Raw genomic sequence first — 19,027 nt, 5'->3', positions numbered from 1 at the left:
TTTGGAAGTCATCCCAATTTTTAAAAATAAGAGAATTTGGACATTTTGGCATATGGGCTTTTTTAAATGAAATTTCATGGAACTGAAAACAGTCAATTTTAGGTTTCCAAAAATTGTTTTGATTTTCATTGGTATAAATTTGCTGCACATGGTTTTAGGGAAGTTCTGAGAGATGCATTTGGGACTTCGGGGTTGAATTTTTTTTTTTTTTTTTTTTTTTTTTTGAGATTTGTGATTTATTTTTAAGAGGTATTTCTTTTCCCAACTCAAAGTATAAATCAGAGGAGACAGAGCTCCATTTCTAGGACAGCTTTTGGTAATGACATTGTTAAGCATTGCCGAACGACTGGACTTGGGGCTGAATTATTGAACATCATTTCAGCACTGTTCGGACAGAGCACAGCAGATTCCTCTCCCGTCAGTCATCTCCGAGTCAGAATCCCGAGGCCAAGTGATTTTGGCCATTCCATTAGCAGCAGCTGCTGGTGATAAGCGGCATGAGAGTCACCTGTGTAGGGTCAGACTTATTGCACATCAAGGTCCAGTAGTGTCGGAAGGGAGGGAAGATGCCCAGGAGGGGGGCTCCAGGCCACCTGCTGTGAGAGGATCAAAGGGTTGAAAGGTCAGAGGGCGCAGCTCCCTTAACCATATCTGTCTGTGCAATAGCTATTTCAGATTGTAAATCTTGGTGATTTCATTAAGTCCCCTGGCTGCTACTGGGGTATTGAAATAATAAAATTTTATATCTGTTGCCTTTCCTGCCTCTGGCAGCCAGGCTGATACATTCTCTGCAAAATGGGGCGTCTTTATGAAAACCTTTCCTGCACGGATGCAGAGATGCCCTAATGAAGCTTCAAATTGGGAAGTTGGGGTTCACAGGACCCCATTCTCTGGAATAGTTTTTTTGGGGGGCGGGGGAATCACTCAAACCATTTCACAGCCTTTGGGATTTAGGTAGCACCTCTCTATTGCAAAGCAGGTCACCAAATGTGACCTATTGCTAAATGCTTCATCTTACACACAGGAGGAGAGGTGTGCTCTCCCAGGGCTGCTGCTTATGGAATAGCCCGTGTTCTAATGACTCCAGGGGCCTCTCTCTGGGGCAGCCCCAAGCAACTGCACACACATTACGTCCCACTCAGCAGACCTTTTGGGTGTTTTTAGAGACATGTCTCCTGCATATGATTTTCCAAATATTTTTCCTAGATCTTAAAGTTGTTATGAACCTTTAGGGCTCCTGGGCTCTTGGGCAAGACAAATCACAGTAATGGCCACCTCTTTACTGCCCATATGTTTAAGGCCCCCTGTAGTTTGTTTGAAAAGTTAAGAGATTTTCACAGTGAAGGTGCCATTTCTGAAATTTAAAGTGTTCCTTTGCACCGGGAGATAAGTTCACTCTGATTAAGTCCGTAATTCTCACTAAGCCATGTTTATGGGGGCAATAAACAATGTTTCAGTGTGCTTGTTAAATTGGGTTTCCAACCTCTCCACTCTTTAAAAATTGACATTTCAAATAAAAGGCAGGTGGAGATGGGAGTCCAGGTTTTCTGTGCTTAGTGATGAATGAATGATGGCAAGTGGCAGTTATGTGGGAGGAATGAGGCCCTGTTTTATGAGAGGGTAACCCCAAACCATTTTGGGACTAGGGAATCAACATCTCCTTATACCTCCAGTGAAACTCTTAAATTCAAGTTTCATCGTTTCAAATTGGACGGATACTATTTTTGAAATACTGCCAGATATATTACACCCACTATTAAATTCTCACAACTCTGTGCTTATGTTGTACAGATGATGGAATTTGGACACAGAAAGGTTAAGTAACTTGTCCAAAATCACACAGCTAATAATTACAAGGACTAGAATTCAAACCCAATTATGTTGTGTGAAGTGTATTAGTGTGTACAAAACAAAAACATGACACTGGCCCTGCTTTTAAGGTCTATTTGCTATTCTGTGTCTACCCTCTGACAAGTCTACCCATGAAGGTTTTTATAAGAGACACCTGTGACCTGGTCAGTGTCCTCAGTATTTGCTGAGCCAGGAAAGTAGAGGGAACAAGGGTCCAGGCTTTGGGGCCCGGCAGTCCAAAGCTCAAGTCCTAGCTCTGTTATTACTATGGGACCTGGGGCAAGAGCTTCAGTTTTCTCTTCTGTACAATGGGATGATAATATCTGTTCCATGCGGTTGCTTTGAGGACAGATGAAATAATATATTTAAAAATATCCTATTTAAAAAGTCTGCGGTACTTTATAGATGACGATGGTAAGCATGAGTGCAGTATATGTGCATATAGTAATGTTAAAACAGTTATTTTAAGGGAAGTAGACAGGTATTCATGAAACAATGAGAAATACCACTGAATGAGTTTTAATCAAAGGCCCACGTGCATGTAGCCACTGGACCTGACTTAGGGCCGGAGAAGGCAGCTTGCCGTGGCAGCGGGAGTAGTGAGGAAGGGTCTTGCAGCATGGAGATAACCCCGGCGCTTTATGTCTGGGCCACCTTCACATCTTACCAAGTGCTCTGCCACCTCATCTCTCTTCTGTGCTCTGCAGCAGCGGTGAAAGGTGTCACACCTTCCTCGTCCTCTTTTTACGCATGGGGAAGTGGAGTCTCCCGCAGTGGAGAAGGTGCTCCAGTCGGAAGCAAAGCACCAGCAGACTCAGAGGTGTCCACGGGCTGGTGCCTCCGTTCTGAGGGCAGGGAGGGGCTGGATGGTGAGGCTGTGCTGGCTGGACGTGTGGTGAGCTGAGCCCCCAGGGGAGCTGGCAGCACAGAGCTCTCTGAAGGAGACTGGCTGGCCCTCGGCGAAACATGTCACTGCTGTAGTCTCAACAATGCGAAGCTTAGGATCATGAAGCCCATCTCTCAGGGAAGGAAGCTGATGCTCAAGGAGGTGAAGTGCCTTGTCTGAAGCCCCCCAGCTAGTGAGTGAATGAGTGAGTGAGCCAGGGCACTAACCTTGGGATTTCCTGACCCCGAGCCCAGGACCTGCCAGGCGAGGGGACCTGACAGGCTCCATGTGAACGGAGGTCTTCCACCAGAATGGGGTCTTTCCTACTGCATACGCCTGTGCCCTGTCTTAGGTGGATTGGTTCTCATTTCCCCACCAGTCCCCATCCATGCCCTCACACAAGTAGGCAGGAAGCCTCTTGAGTTTAAGGATTATGTTGTCATCATCTCACTGTCCTTACCACGTAGCGTAAAGTTGACATGAGTGAGTGACTGATGCATGACTGACCAAATGAGTGAATGAATGAATTCCAGTGGATGGATGGTCAGGAAAGGAGAAACAGCCCCTTTGCTGACCTGCATTGGAAATCTCTGGATTTGTTAATGACGAGTCAGTGCTTATTACCTTGTGAGGAGTGGATTCGGCCTGACCTGTGAGGTGCTTACAGCACTTCCCTCCCCTGCCAAGCTTCTGTTTCTGTTTAAAGCACGCTGGGAAATTCCAGCGGTGTTTTCAGGGGTCCTCTGAACTGTCGGGCTTAGATTTTTAATTTTGCGGAGCAGGAAGGAGCAAATCAGTGACTCCTGGCTCCAAAGAAAAACCACTACGTTTATCAACTGCTTGGCAGCTCGGTGACCTTTGGGGCCTGAGGAAGGGCAGGGAAATGTCACTTTTCCCTCCGTGTATCGAGATTTCAGGAGGGAATAAAGAGTTTAGACTCCCTGAATATTTGCCTTTCCTCTTCCTGTCCTTTCCACTTTCCCTCTTATTTCTCTTTCCTTTCCTCCTAGGAGGCCACCATGCTGTTCTTTGTTATGTGCTACTCATATATATGCGCATGCATTTGAGCACATTTGATATGTGCTGTATAGTAGAAAGAACAGTGGCAACCCAGATTCAAATCCTTTCTCTGACAAACACCAGTTGTAAGAACATGGGCAAACCATTTCATCTCTTCAGCCTCAGTTTTATCACCCATCGAATGGGTCTGATATTCTGTAGGAAACCCTCTCCCCTGGAATTTTAATGAGGTCTGGGCCAACCACCAAGCTCCTAAACGGCGCTATTCTTCTGTTGGTGCGGAACAAACGTCCATTGCGTTACAGTTACTCAGTCTGCTGATGGAAACAATATGTCAGAGCAATTAGTACCATGAGTTGGGCAATACAAAGGTGTTGGTGTTCAGCTGGTTCGGTGTTTAGCTCCACAGCCTGGAAGCCAGAGGGACATGCTCTTTTACCTGTCTGACGCCCAGTTTCCTTGTCTCCCCACAGGGGTGTCGTGGGCCCTACATTCAATGATACGTGTGGAGGGTTGGGCCGTGGGAAGAGCGTGTCAGCGAGTAGCTCTCATTTTGTTGTGAGAGCCAGCGCGATGATGGGCACAGTTTGCGACCCAGCTCCTGGCTGTGCGGCCCCCTGGAAAGCCAGCTGTGGCTCGGTGCATCCCACAGCCAGGACTGTATTTAGCCTAAGAGGTTAACATGAGGTTAGCGTGAAGCCCAGCGGCAGTCAGTCGGTTAGGATAAAGTTTGGATTAACAAGCTATGAAGATGTAATTTTTGGTTTAGTTTTAACCATATCTACCTTTCAAAACTGGAAAAAAATCTGCTGAGAAGTCAGACTTAAGGGAGACATAAAGTATAATGTCAGAGCCGTATCAGTTGTTCCCTTTCTCATAGAGGGGTGAACACGGGACTTTCTTTGAGCCAAAACAAAGCATTTTGTGGGTGTGATGGTGCCGGTTCAAGAGGGTGCTATGTCCTCTTGAAGCAAAGTGTCCTTGCAGGAAGTCGGTCGGGACCGGACGTCCCCTGTGCTTGGTGGCCTGGTTGCTGGTCTCAGAGGTGCTGTCTCAGGAGCTGGCTGGGCATCAGCGAAGAGCCTGCTTACAGGCCGAGGGGTCACTCCTGCAGGGAGAAGGTGTGCCTGCGGCCAAGACCAGCGCCTGGGGCACATGGGAACATGGCCACAGGGGGGCAAAAGAAATACTCCTCGTTTTTTCTTTTTGCTTAATCCTCTCACAGTTCTATATAGCATTGTGTTATAGCCCCATTTTATTGGTAGAGAAACTGACATTCTACCAGGTTTAAACAGCCTGCCCTGGGTCCTGTGAGTAGACGTTGAAGAAGGTAAAATCCAAAGCCCAGTCCAGCTGAGTCATGCTCCTGCTGCTGTCCCAAAGCAAAGCAGGTGTCGCTCAGAAGGCGCCAAGAGTGGTGGCACTGGGCCCTTCCCTAGAGAGGGCACAGGGCAGATTGAAGAAGCGATGTGTCCTGGAGGTGTCTGCCTTTGCAAACAAATGTTCTCACAGTGAAAATATTCTAGATTGAATCCTTTATATCAGGATTATTGCTATATTGTTTTTCATAGTAATGATAGTTCATACCAGCGCTTGTTCTATACCAGACTTCTATCCTAAGTACATACATGTATCATCTAATCACATATCAGTCTGGTGAAGTTTGTACCACTTATTTTGTCAACATTTTACTGAAATACGAGGTGTATAGGGGCACATGCACTCATCCTAAGTGTACAGCAAGGCAGGCACACCCGTGTAACCACCAGCAGATCAGGAAACAAAATATCACCACCTCCCCAGAAGCCTTCGGGCCGCCTTGTAGTCATCCTTCCTCGGACCCAAGGGTAACCATTATCCTGGGTTATCAGTACTATTTTAATCTCATTAAATAGATGAGGAAACTGAGGTGCAGGGAAGTAAAAGGGTTTGCGGAAGGTGGCACCGTAGTAACTGGCAGAGCTGGGACTGAGACGCTGGCACGTGCTCCTGAGACATAGCCAGGAAGAGAATGCTAGTTGGTGGCAGTTTAAAGCAACGTTTGGTCTGAAATCAGGGGTTTACATTCTTACAGTCTTTGGAACGCTAATCCATTTCATTGATGTAACTTTGAAACTGCAAGGGTAGAAACTCGCTTCTTTATAGCCTCCATTTTGCTCACCTACCGCAGTCAGGCAGTGTGTTAAAGCCGTTACCCATATTATCTCACTGAACCCTCACAACACAGCTCTGCAGTCGGTAGCACTGTCCTCATTTTATAGGTAAGAAAACAGGCTCGGAAGCCGAGAACTTGCCGAGGTTACCCAGTAGCAGAGGCAGGCCCTGAATCTGGCTGGCTCGTTCCAGAACCCATGGTCATCTTAACCACCATGTTAACTCCTCTCTTACCCTCTGTGTCAACTGTGAATTAATTCTGCACTAATGAGTCCTGAGAATCTTACCTGATTGTTCTCACTGCCGTCATTACTGTTACTCCCATCGCACTTCCTTGAGCATGCTCCAGTCTGCTTCCGTGGGGCTGACGTCCATTCGGACTGACATGGACATCTGCTGTCAGCCCTGCCGCCCAGTAGAGTGGATCCCGCCACGGTGTTTCATTCATTTTCCAATTACTGAGCATCCGCCCTATGCCAGGCATGTCACTGGGCACTGGAGATGCAGAGACAGAGGGCTGGGCTCTGCCCTGACGATGGTCCTGGTGGAAGGACAACAGAAAAGACTGACTGTGTGCTGGCTCATTTACTCCTTGCATGCCCCTTCACTGACCCACAGCGAGACAGCGAGCCCAGCACTCAGCTGAGGGCACAGAGGTCGGTCAAGCTGGGTCCCTGCTCCTCCAGGTAGAGGACCAGCTTCCATCCTCCTTCTCCAGCCCTCGGCTTCCTCAGCCGGGGGGCACCATGTGCTCCTGACCACCATGGTTCCTCCAGATGACATTGCCAGTATAAACCCTCGCTCTTCATTTTATGATATGGTTTTAAGTCCTACCTTTCTTTTCTCACTGGCTGCCCAATCCTTTCCCTGGACAGGCAAGATCACCCCCAATCTGGGTGGCAGACTGGTGTGGTTTGAACAAGTGTAGCTGGTCTTTTATATATTAGGGGGGAAACCCACGGTTTCCATACAACCAGCTTTAAAAAGTAAGGCTTCATAAAGCCTTCTTGGCTACAGTAGAGTGATTCTCAAATGGACCCCATTTTTGTGTAGGGAAGTATATCAGAATCTCTAGGGGCAGTGGATTTTTATGTTTTATCCTAAGAGGACATAGTGAAAAACAAAGTTAAAAAAAGAAGTCCTGGGCTAGACAAAAAAAGGAAGAAGCCAGGGAGCCAAACACAGCTGCAAATCAGCATGTACGTTGGGAAAAATTATCTTGTCGTGTAGCATTCATTCACCATCATTGATGCATTGTTATTTTTTACAGTCTATTGTGATTTTATTCTATGTTCTGGACCTAGTGATGTGTTTATCAACTTCATTGAGGTGTAATTTATATACAGCAAACCATCCACTTACAGTGTATGACTCAATGAAATTTGACAGTTTTATACGTTCATGAAACCACCACCTCCACAATAAAGATAGAGAGTAATCCCATCACTCTCAAAAGAGCGTTCCTTTTTATTTAACAAATGCTTATCTTGAGCTGCTCATGTGCCAGGCACCACTCTGGGTACTTTAAAAATGTTAACCCATTTCATCCTCATAACCAGCCTGTGAGGTAGGCACTGTTATCACCCCCAGTTTACAGAGGAGGAAACTGAGGCACAGAGAGATTAAGTGAGAGGCCCAAGTTTACACAGAAGTGGAGCAGGGTTAGAACTCAGACGACTAGCTTCCTGATGCTGTGCTCTTCGCCTGTATGCTGTACTGTCTCGTTCATTCATCCATCCATCCATCCATCCATCCATCCAGGAATTGCCTGCTTTGGGGTACAGGCTGAGAGTACAGACATCTGTCTGGTGACCCCAAGAAGCCCACAGACTAGGGGAGGAATGGAATACTTGTATAAATAGCTAGATTGACTTGTGACTGTGGTTGCAGGAATAACCAGAGGGGAGCACAGGGAAAGGCAAACTTCCTGCTGCCTCAGGCTCTGGAGTGAGGTTAGCGAGGCTCGGCTGAGTTCTCAGGAACCTTCGCCGGAGAGGGGACAGGCAGGCAGGAGAGCCACTGTTGGTAGAGTGCCAATTATGAATGTCCGGGGAATCGTGTGAAGTCCTTTACATATACTCACGTATCCTCACAGCTCTGTGAGGTGGGTCTTGTCATGATGCCCACGTTACAGACGAAAACCTGGACTATTTAGAAGGGTGAGTGAATTGCCTCAGGCAACCCACGAGGTAAGGGGCAATCCAGGGGTGACATCATATTGGAGCCCCTATCCTCTGGGCTGCCCCTCACCACCTCCCCTACTATGATTGTTCCCTTCCCTGTCCTGAAAGATAGGGGTCAGGCTAAGTCTGTCTGTGACAAAGCATAAAGAGAAAGACATTTTTGATTAACAATATTTATGGGAAGATGCCATTTTTATGTATTTCTCTGTGCAAGAAATGCCATTTGGAAAGCCAGTGTGCATGTCAGTATTTTCATTTTTTTTCATTCTGAGAAAAAGCCTATAGAGTCTGGTGAGGGGACGGTTTGCAGCTGGCAGGAGCTTTGGCATATGTTGTAACTAAAAAGAGAGGGAATGTGTTGGTGGGACAGGCTACCGGAGAGCCGTCTCGGTGTGCTGTGGGACTAGTAAGTGTTTTAATTGGGTAGGCTTTTTGGAGGACTATTTTGACATCTGCTCGTGTCTTTGCTGATTTTTCTTCACTTGGAGTAGGAAACACAAGCTGTGGGTAAAATGACTTTAAAATAATTGGAAGTAAAGCTATCTTTCTCAAAGTCGACTTTGAGAGGGACACTTTTTTAAGAAGTGGAAAGTAAATTCCACTTCTAGGAATCCATCCTGAAGCACGAGGCTTTGTGCCTACAGATTTCATGACAATATTACATGTAATAATTTCTTAACAACTGGAAATAGCAGCCAACAGAAGGGGCTTGGTTGGGTTTGTTTCCATGAAGTGAAACATTTTGTAACAATTAGTAATGATCTTTACAGCTCTCTTAATGAAGTGGAGCATTGCTTATATGGTAATAAATGAGGAAATCAGAAAGAAACATTAGAATTGTTTCACCTGTTCTTTTAAAAGGAGGGATTGGGGAGGAGGGATATGGAAGGAAACAGCAAAACGTTCTCTCCAAATGGAGGGATGAGGGCAACCATCATCTCCTTCTTGGACTTTTCTGTCTTCCACATTTTTTTACAGTAGGCATATGTAGTTGTTATGATACAAACAGCAAAGAGAAAGCAGGTCCTGAGAGGGTTACTATAATGGCATGCGCTACCTAGGAACTTGTTCTGAAGTCTGAGCATTGGTTTGGGGACATCTTCACAAAGAGTTAGGCTTTTGAATCAGACTGGATTCAGAAGGCAGCTCTGCCACCCACTAGCTGTGTGATTTGGGGCCGTCTGTTTGACCTCTCTGAGCCTCATTTCCTCCTCCTTCCCATGGAGATAATAGGGTCTCTCTCAGAGCATGGGCAGGATTAAAGGACCTGGCACCCAATAACTGTCCCATTTCCTTCCCCAGCAGCACTTCCCACCTTCACCCCCAGTGTGAGATTTTTGGGGGTTTTGTTTTTGTTTTCGCCTCTTTCATTCGCGTGTTTCCTTGAGCCCCTTAGGGATGAGGCCCCATCTGGCTGAGCTGGCCTCTGATTCTTTCCCTGGGGACACTGAGCTTCAGAAAGGCCCTTGAGTCCACGCCAGAGCCTTTGGAAGAGGCCTTGCCACGGGAGGGCAGATTGTCCTGTGAGAGGAAACTGTGCAGCCCCAGCTCCTGCCTGGAGCTTGGTGCTTGGGCATTTTGGTTACTAAGGGGACTCTGGCCTGCCAAGTCTGAGAAAAGGGCCAGGTTTTCTCCTCTTCTTCAGCCTGTGCCATTGTTGGAAAAGTAAACACTCCACACAGCTCCACCAGCAAGTTGTCTAGTCCAGAGTGGGAGGAATCTAAGGCCTGTCCCAGCCCTGCCTGGGGAGCCCACCAGGGCTGATCTGTGCTGCTGACCCCCTGGGAACACGGAAACAACGCCAGGTCTGCTCCGCTCACTGCACCCTCTCAGCCGCTGAGGCCTCTCTCCAGCGGCTGGACCCCCGACCCACTTCTGTTTGGAGATTTTGGAAAGTCAGAAGGAGATTCTGCGGTGCAGCAGCACTCAGCCTCGTCCTCGAGTCCCCGGCTGAGTTGTGGCTGAGCCCCTCATGGTCCCTTCTCTGATTCTGTTTCTGAAATGAGAGCCCCGCAGTCAGTTAACAAGAAGGGGCCAGAGGATTCTTGCCATTACAGCTTTCTGACTGGCCGTGGATGGTGCGTGTATCATAAGCGTAGTCGCTGCTGTTTGTAAGCCCCTGCTCTAGCTCAGCGCTGTGCACGTCTCACCACTGATCCTCATAGCAGCCCAGGGGAAATGGAGTCAGGAGGGAGGTCACAGTTATTCTCTTGATTTTATAGATGAAGAAGCCCCAGAGTAGCCACATAACCTTGGGGAAGCCACTTCACCTCTCTGAGCCTCAGTTTCCAACCTCTGAAATGGGAATGGTGCTACCTCACCTGTAGCTACCTTGCTGAAATTGAAAGAATCTGTGGGAATGTGCTGTGTGAGCTCTGAAGTGTGACAGAAGTGAAAACGATTGTCACTGAGGCCATTTTTGTAACTTCCTGCTGGCACACTGCTAGGTATTTAACCTGTTGATTGCTAAGGGAGGCAGCCAAGGAGCCCTGGGCAGTTTGCCATGCGTCTTAATGTTCCCATCTGTAAAATGGAAGTTGTGCTTTGTGAAACACTAGTGATACGCATTACTATCAACGCTGTTTACCGATCGCATTTTACCCTGTAAGTAAGGGAGTCAGTTAATATGAGTTGGGTTGGGAGGGAGAATAAACTGAGGAGGAGGCGGTTCCTCTGTGGGCAGTTAGTAAAAGTTTACCAATTGATAGGTTTGTGGACAAGCCCGGGGGGCCTGAAGAAGTCGGAGGCTCCGGGCTTGTTAGGTGGACGGGCTCCAGGAGTCTGTCCTCTGGAGTGTTACTCCAACCTTAGGAAGTTTCTGACCAGCATGGCTCCAGCCCCCTGCTGGGAGGAATCTGGAAATGTTTACTTATGTACCAAGTTGTGTCCTAGAGGCTGGAGTGTGTGACAATAAGCGTGGACCAAAGTGAACGAGCACTTGCCAAGTGCCAGTCATTTGTCGGTGCTGGTTGTTATGCAGCGGTGAGCCACACAGGTGAGCCCCTGAAGGGGCCCACACCCCAGCAAGGGAGGCAGGCAGGCAGGCACAGGGGTGCTGGGGCTCAGTGACACGGGCTGCATGGAGCGCAGTCTCACTGAGGGTGTCTGGTGACGAGGGGGATGGTGGTGCTGTGCAGAGAGCGTGGGCTGTGCAGGCGGCCGGTGTGTGTTACCTCCGCCCTTCAGCTTACCTGTCTGTGCCTCATTTTCCACAAGTTGCATGAAATGAGTGTTTGATAAGAACTGAATGACTGAAAGTAAGTGAAGTGTAGAATAAGCACCAGTACATGGTACTTGTTACCCATTTCCAAGGCATTCTCGGACTCAGCGTAGCAGCCATCGGGACGTCCAGCTCCTCTCGCACACAGTGCCCGCTCTCGGGGAAATCAGAAAAGACGTCTCCTCCCTCCTACCAGGACCTCTCCCTACTGATGCCACTCGACAGACACATAGATTGGCAGTTTTCAGCCCCAGCTTGGCTGGCTGGACATCCTTGGGCAATGCATGCTTACACAGTCATACGTGGTAGCTCCAAATTGTGGCCAGTAATGAAATTGGTCCCTTACATATAGGGTGACCCTATGTCCCATTTTATGCCTTTTGCCCGGGCATGATATGCTCTTTTACATCAATAGGATCTTTCTACTTAACCAGTGCACGACGAAATAAAGACCATTCTTAAAAAAAATGAGCTTAGATCTGTGAGGGGGTAGGAGTATTGAATGAGATTGGGAGTGGTGGATAGGCAGGAGAAAAACGGAGATGGATTCTAGCAGTGGGTAAATAGTGTGATTAAAAATTGAAAACTCAGGCTACACACAACCTTGTACTTCCACAGACTGGAGAGTTGCTGCCAGGCGGTGGGCTCTTCTTTTTCCATATCATTCCTTTATCCCTTCTTCCCTTCACCAAACATGAGCACCTCGTCAGCACAAGACTCCCATTTCTGTACCAGTAGGATCATGGCTTATGGCCACAGCCTCTGAGCCCTGACTTACCAGCTGGATTTCCATGGAAGATGGAACCAAGTTGAAAGCATGACCTTCTCACTTAAGGTTTAAGAGAAATGTTACCCCCTCGGCCATACACCATATTCCGTACCCAAGAATGACAAGAGCCAACAGAGAGATGGGCAAGTAGCCTTCAGTAAATGAGAGGCAGATGTCGTGAGAGCCTCTCTGTATATCAGAAGTCCTGGGGCCGGAGCTTTAGATCTCAGCTTCTATTTTAAAAATTGGGAAAATATAGGGGGAAAAATAACCCTGGGGTATAAAGACCTCTCTTCCTAGCTTTGTGACCTGGGCACATTAACTTAATCTCTGTGGAACCCTTTCCTCTCCTGGGGCTTGGGAGTGATCATACAAGCTCACAGAGTCTTTTTGTGACAGTGAAATAGCCTCACAAATGTGAACCACCTAGCAGGGGGCCTGCCCCAGAGTAAGCCTTTGTCAGCTGTTTTTCCTTACTCCCTACCCCAGAGAAGACCAGGGGAAGTACTGGTGTCTTGTGATACTTCAATGACTTTCTCCTTTGGAATTTTTTTTTATTTGCAGAAAGTAAGAAACATGGCCCTGGATGACGTCGTGATCCTGAATGTGGACACCAACACCCTGGAGACACCCTTTGACGACCTCCAGAGCCTCCCGAATGACGTGGTGGGTAATGAGATGAGCCTGTGGGGTTCTGAGTCCTGGGAGTGCATGTGGTGGGGCGAATGTGACGTGCCCCTGTGGGAAAAGGAAAGGGAGATGGCGATGGCTTTCCTCCGGCCGAAGAAAGACACTGTTTCTCTGATCTCTTGGGAACCTTTGTCCCAGTGAAGAAAGTTGGGAGGTGGTACACTTTTTAGGCTTTCTTTTGCTCTCAGAACTTTCATCTGAAAGGCTGTGAAGAGTCCCAGGGCCTAGACAGCTCCCCTTTCCGGGGCAGCTTGGGGGGTCTTGCCGTCCCACCCCAGCACAGCGTCCCCAGAGGTAGGCGCAAGGGCTTTCTGTGTGAGGGATTTGGGACACTTCAAACCTACATTTTTTTTCCTGGACCATCATCAAACATCCATTTTCCCACTTAGCAGGGTATCTCCTGGCAGTGCTCTGAAGGTGGCTTCATGTCCCCTACCTCTTTCTTTGTACCTCAGGTCTAGACAGGACGTGGTCTCTAGTTAGCAAAAAGCTACTGGCTGCCGCATTTGCCAGGCTAACACGTGACCTCATCCCTGTCTCGTGATGCTCCTCAGAGCTGCCTCTTGGCGGCTGTTGGAAGCAGACCCATGTCCCCCATTGTCCCCGTGAATGAGGAGGATTGGGCTCGCTGGGAAACGGTTTCGATGTTTCCGGTTTGATCTCCCTGGTTCTGCCTGCAAGAACATCTGTAGAGTTCTTCTGACTTCCAGATGGAGGAGTGTGCTGCTGAGGTGGGACAGGGTTTGTGTCGTGGCCGTGGCCCTGCCAGGAGTCCTGGTGGCACCGGGGGTCCACTGTCTGGAAGGGACTGCTGTTTGCTGGTGAATGGCTTGCAGCAAGGATTCATACTCCTCTGCGCATAACTCACTGTGAGATTTTGAGGGTGTCATTTGTGCTCTGTAAAGATGTTCCATTTGTAGCATAATTAAACAATGGCTACCATTCATTGACTTCCTGTATGCTAAGCATTGTACTAAGCATTTGTCAATGACCTCTCATTTCCTCTTCACACACTCTAAGGAAGGTATTTTTCTTATTCCCACTTTACCCAGAACTAGAAAGAGGGGGAGCCAAGAAGTGAACCCAACTCTGTCACTCTACAGAGCCACCCGCCCCACTGCCTCTCTAGGTGCTTTCTGCATTCACGATCGCATTCAGTTAGCCTCACAGTGCTACGGAGCAGGTGCTGTCCTTTTCACAGGGAGAAAAGGACCTCAGAGAGCACAGACCTTACAGCCCGGCTGAGGCAGAGCTGAGCTTGGAATGCCAGTCTGGACAACACCAAAGCCTGTGCTGCTTCCTCTCCATGTCTACTGATGCCCACGCTGATGCAGAGAGGTCCGAAGTAGGAAAGATAAAAGTACCAGACACTGTGAGGTTTGCTTCCCATCATGTCCCAACAGGGTACGTGGTTGGTACCTTAGGGCCTCCTGACCATAATTTGAGTCCCTTTGGTCTAAGGACTGCTACCCCAGTTCCCTTTCAGTGGCAAAGCGCTTCTTTTAAGCCACAGGTGTCTTAGGTATGGACCTTGTAACTGCTAAGTGAATGTGGTAAGTGAGCCTGAGACATATCATGTGCAAGGAGCAGCCAGGAGCCTGGGGCAGCCCCGGATGAGTGGCTGGGGGCTCAGAAACCATGGAGTCAGCTGACTGGTCCCCTCTGCAGCGCTCTGTCCCCATGCTGGGCGTGGGGTACAGAAATGCAGCCAACCTAGGCCCTCCTTCAAAGAGCACGTCCCAGTAGGAGAAGCAGATGTGTCAATTACATATCTATCACAGTATACCAAAATGGAGGCCACAGTGGAAGGAGGAATCAGGCACAGAAGGGTCCAGGGGTCAAAATTTGGGGGAGGGTAATGAAAGATTCCTGAAGATGGCACGTTCCAAGATGCCTTTGAAATGATCAACGAAATAGCCTCAAAGAACCAAAGTCACTAGGGCATGTTATTTTCCCTCTCAGCCTCAGCTTCCCGTCTTGAAAAGAGGGTACGGGGCCTATTACTAGGATTGTTGTGGCAAATAAGTGAGATGGCCACGCCCGCCAGACGCTTTACGCAGTGCTCACGTGTTGTCAGCGTTCAGTAAACGGCACCCGCATTTGTTTTTAGTAAAATCGTTGTTAATAATTACAGCCAGGGTGAGAGGACAGTTCGTTCGCTAACAGTCCTCAGCTTGTGCATGAAGAGCACCTCCTCGTTTCCAAGCTCGTTTGTGGCAGGGTTGAGAATGTTCTATAGCCGTGGTTTCCAGCCTTAGAGATTCCAGAGATAGTCACGGAAGGGAATGTGGTCCGTGGGGACTTAATGTGTTTCAGTGGAATCCATAGGTTTGATTCTATAAGTCTGTGTGAGCTGTTGAGTCCTTGAGAGGAGAAGCCACGCCCTGCCCAGCTTCGAATCCCCTGCATCTCGCACGGGACCAAGTCCTTGCAGTGTATCCGCATCGGCCTAACCACAGGTGACCTCCTAATCTTGCCTTTTGCCGAAGCTGCTCGTTGACTGTGTCGGACAGATTCTGCTGCTTCCACATTCTCCAGTCCTCTTCTTCTCCATCCCTCCTAAACGCCACCTGATCGAGCTCTCCTTTCTTTCCTGCTGTTACCAGCAGCCTCTGAACTGGCTCTTGGGACTCCAGCCCTTCTCCCTCATGCACCAGAGTGACCTTCTTACAACATAAAGTGAACTGTATTTCCCTCCTGCTTAAAACCATTTCATCAATGAATATAATTTTTTAAACCTGTATAAAGATAAAAAATCCTTCCGTAACTTCCCAGTACCTGCAGCAAGTTCCTTTTGCCGGCTTCAGAATTACAGAGACTTGTGTTTAAATCTTGGCTCCGTCACTTACTAGCCATGTGATGTTGGCCAAAATTACTTAAGCTCTCTGAGCCTTGGTTTCCTCATAGGCTGTTGTGAGAATTAAATGTAATGTATATAATGTATGTAAAACACGTCCGATGAGCGCGATAGATTGTAGTTACTGGTGATGAATTACGGATGCAAATGAAGACTAGCTTGGGATTCAAGGTCCAAGATATGACCCTCCTGTTTCTTTCCGTAGCTTGAGCTTTCTCCCCTCCTTGCTTCAAACCCTATGTTATAGGTGTTTGGAACCAGTAGTATTTCTCCCAAGCTTCTATGTTGTTTCATAACTTCATACGTTGCATACAGAGTTTCTTTTGTCCCAAATGCCCTGCCCCATCTGTCAATCTTTCACTCATTCTTCAAGACGTAACTCTAAACTTCAGGCTATAAAAACCGTCCCTGACCTCTCCAAGTAGATTTAACCATATCTTTCTCTGTGTCCGTCCCCACAGCCCTTTATATTGCTTGTATAATTATACTGATCATCCAGCGATCATTTATTACACATTTCTGGCTTTCCCCTTTAATTATGAGTTCTTTGAGGGCAGGAATCAAGTTTTATTCATCTTTGTTTCCCAGGGATCTAGCAGCCACTGAATAGATAGATGGAAGGATGGAGGGGACATATGGATTGGGTTATTTTGGTAGATGAAATCTTGCAAAACATGGCATCCGTGCTGGAAATTTTATTAAAAGAGGCCTTTGTTCTGCTTCTAGCCATGATGGAATAATTGGAGCTAGATTTCTCCCCCCGACAATAATAACTGAAACTCAGGACAAATAGGAAAACAACTGTTTTTCACATATTAGACAACAGGTAGTACAGGAGTATGACCCGTGAGAGAAAGGAAGCAAATGAGGTGAGACCTGTGATCCCCCAGGCTTTCTGCCTTGAGGCATTTTTCTGGATCCTGGGCGAGGTGTGGGATCCCCAGCAAAGCGCAGCCGTCTTGCTGAGTTGAGGGGTTAGAAATCTGAGTTTGAGGGAGAGGTGGTTTAAATGTGTGGATCAGGGTACCAGACAGGAGGGAGCTACTCCGCAAACGAGCTCCAGAAATCTGACTGGGTCCTCTTAACTAATCTGCTGACGACTGACTGATCTGCCCACATTTAGGGTGTAGCTCACAGACTAGGAATCATCCAGGTTCCGACCAGCCAGGATAAAGAGATCTTGTTGATCACTCGGGACAATCACCTGAGACCCCAGCACCATGCCTTGGTAGTACGCTCAATTAGCTCTCGAGTCAGGATTATCCTACTTTAGTCCTGCCCTCACAGCTTAAAATCAAGCCTTGAGGAGCATAGGAGAGGGCTTTGGGGATACTGGTAATGTGTCGATTTTTTTAATCTCAGTGCCACTTTGGTGGGCAAGAATTCATGAAGCTGAACACAAATGACATTTGTATTTTCAGTTTTTTATTACTAAACTTCAATAAAAAGTTTTAAACAAAATTGTTTCTTAAAAAACAAAAAGCCTTGAAAGGATCAACCTGATATGTGAGAAATTCAACCTCCTGTCAAAATAAACTTCAACCCTCTTTAAAAGAAGACAACAAAATCCAATATTCAACAACACAGCATTCACAGTAACTAGCATCCTGTCAAAAATGTACTAGACATGTTGAGAATCAGAAAAATGTAACCCATAACCAAGAGGAAAATTAGTCAATAGAAACAAACTCAGAAATGACAGACGTGATAGAATTAGCAGACAAGGACTTTGTGATAGACATTATAAAGTTTATAAATATATTCATGAATTTAAAGGAAGACCTGAACTTAATGAAGAGAGAAATACGAAAAGAATGAAAGGGAACAGCTAGAGGTGAAAAATACCTGGGATGAAAACTTCACTGATACGATTAAAAGGATGTTAGACACCACAGCTTAAAAGGTCACTGAACTTGAAGACATACCCATGAAAACTAGCCAGTGTGAAGCAGAAAAAGGAAAAAAAACCGGAAAAGATTAACAGAGGCTTCAGGACCCATAGCCCTATATCCAGAGGACTAATAATATTCATGTAATTTGAGTCCCAGAAGGAGAGCAAGGTGGGGAAAGTCAAAAAATATATACATTTAAAGAGATTATAGCCAATTATTTTTTTGGACGAAAATGATTAAATCAGAGTTACGAGAAGCTCAATAAACCTCAAGCATAATGAACCAAACAAAGCCACACAAAGGATACATCATGAAATTACTCAATATCAGTGATAAAAAAGAAAAGCTTCAAATTAGCTAGAGAAAAAGAGACATTATATAAGAGAAAGAAGTAATGGCAGAAGACTTCTTGTAAGAAACTACACAGCCACAGATAATGGAATGATATTTTTAGAATAATAAAGGTAAATTTTACCAAGCTAGAATGTTATGTCCTGTGACAATATCCTTCACAAATGAAGGCAAAAGTAAGACTTTTTCAGAAAAATAAAAAGTGAGAGAAATTGTCAGCAGACCTACAAGAAACGTTCGAGGACATTCTTCAGATGGAAGAAAAAGGATACCACAGAGCACCTTGGACAATAAGAAGTGAAGAGTGCCAGACGTGAGTAACTGTGGTGGAAAAATGGCAGACCCTACCTAATCAAGCTGCCGAGTATAACATCACCAGTGATGTCGTGCCTGTCACGTAACTCTGATATGATGCAATGAGAAGGATCCCTCACCTCTCTGCTATTCTTCCCAAAATCCCAGTCAAATCACGGCAGAAACTGCAGATAAGCCCAAATTTAGGAGCATTCTATAAAATACGTGACCAGTACTTCTCAAAACTGGTAAGGTCATAAAAAACATAAGAAAGACTGAGGACCTGTCACAGACCAAAGGAGACCAAGACAGCATGACAACCAAATGCAATGTGGAATTGGGTTGGATCCTAGGGGAGAAAAAGGACCTTAATAGGAAAACTGGTGAAATCACAATACAGTTTGGAGTTTAGTTAATAATAATGTACCAATGTTGGTTTCTTAGTTTTGACAAATATGATAATATAAGATATATTAAGAGAAACTGAAACTGGGAGAAGACTATATGGATCCTCTCTATATTATTTTTGCTACTTTTCTGTAAATCAAAATATTTCAAAACAAAAGGTATATTTTTTAAAAAAACAAAAGGAAAGAGAAAAGGAAATAAGGGAGTGTTATGAGCAACTTTATTCCTATAATTTTGATAAATTAGATGAAATTAACAAATTCCTTAAAATACACAAATTACAGAAAATGACTCAAGAAGAAATAGAAAATAGAAAAATAGTCCTGTTTCTATTAAGGAAATCTAATTTGTAATCAAAACATTCTCACAAAGAAAACTCCAGGCCCAGATAGTTCATCAGTTAATTCTATTGTACATTTATGGAAGAACTAATGTAATCTAACTTTTCCAAA

At 46.3% G+C, this 19,027-nt stretch overlaps 1 protein-coding gene across 7 annotated transcripts in view; it reads left to right on the top strand.

The window, feature by feature from the left end:
- DENND1A (DENN domain containing 1A) overlaps positions 1–19,027 on the top strand; it is a 468,543-nt gene that overhangs the window by 279,719 nt on the left and 169,797 nt on the right. For all 7 annotated transcript variants that reach the window (XM_033123052.1, XM_033123054.1, XM_033123055.1 and 4 more), the window contains one exon: positions 12,648–12,749. In XM_033123052.1, the coding sequence (XP_032978943.1) occupies positions 12,648–12,749 (102 nt within the window). The remainder of the gene's footprint in view (positions 1–12,647; positions 12,750–19,027) is intronic.

This window comes from Rhinolophus ferrumequinum, chromosome 12, assembly GCF_004115265.2.
Source record: "Rhinolophus ferrumequinum isolate MPI-CBG mRhiFer1 chromosome 12, mRhiFer1_v1.p, whole genome shotgun sequence".
In the NCBI taxonomy this organism is placed as follows: domain Eukaryota; kingdom Metazoa; phylum Chordata; class Mammalia; order Chiroptera; family Rhinolophidae; genus Rhinolophus; species Rhinolophus ferrumequinum.
The sequence above is the reverse complement of the archived record's forward strand: the minus strand, read 5'-3'. Positions and strand labels throughout refer to the sequence as shown.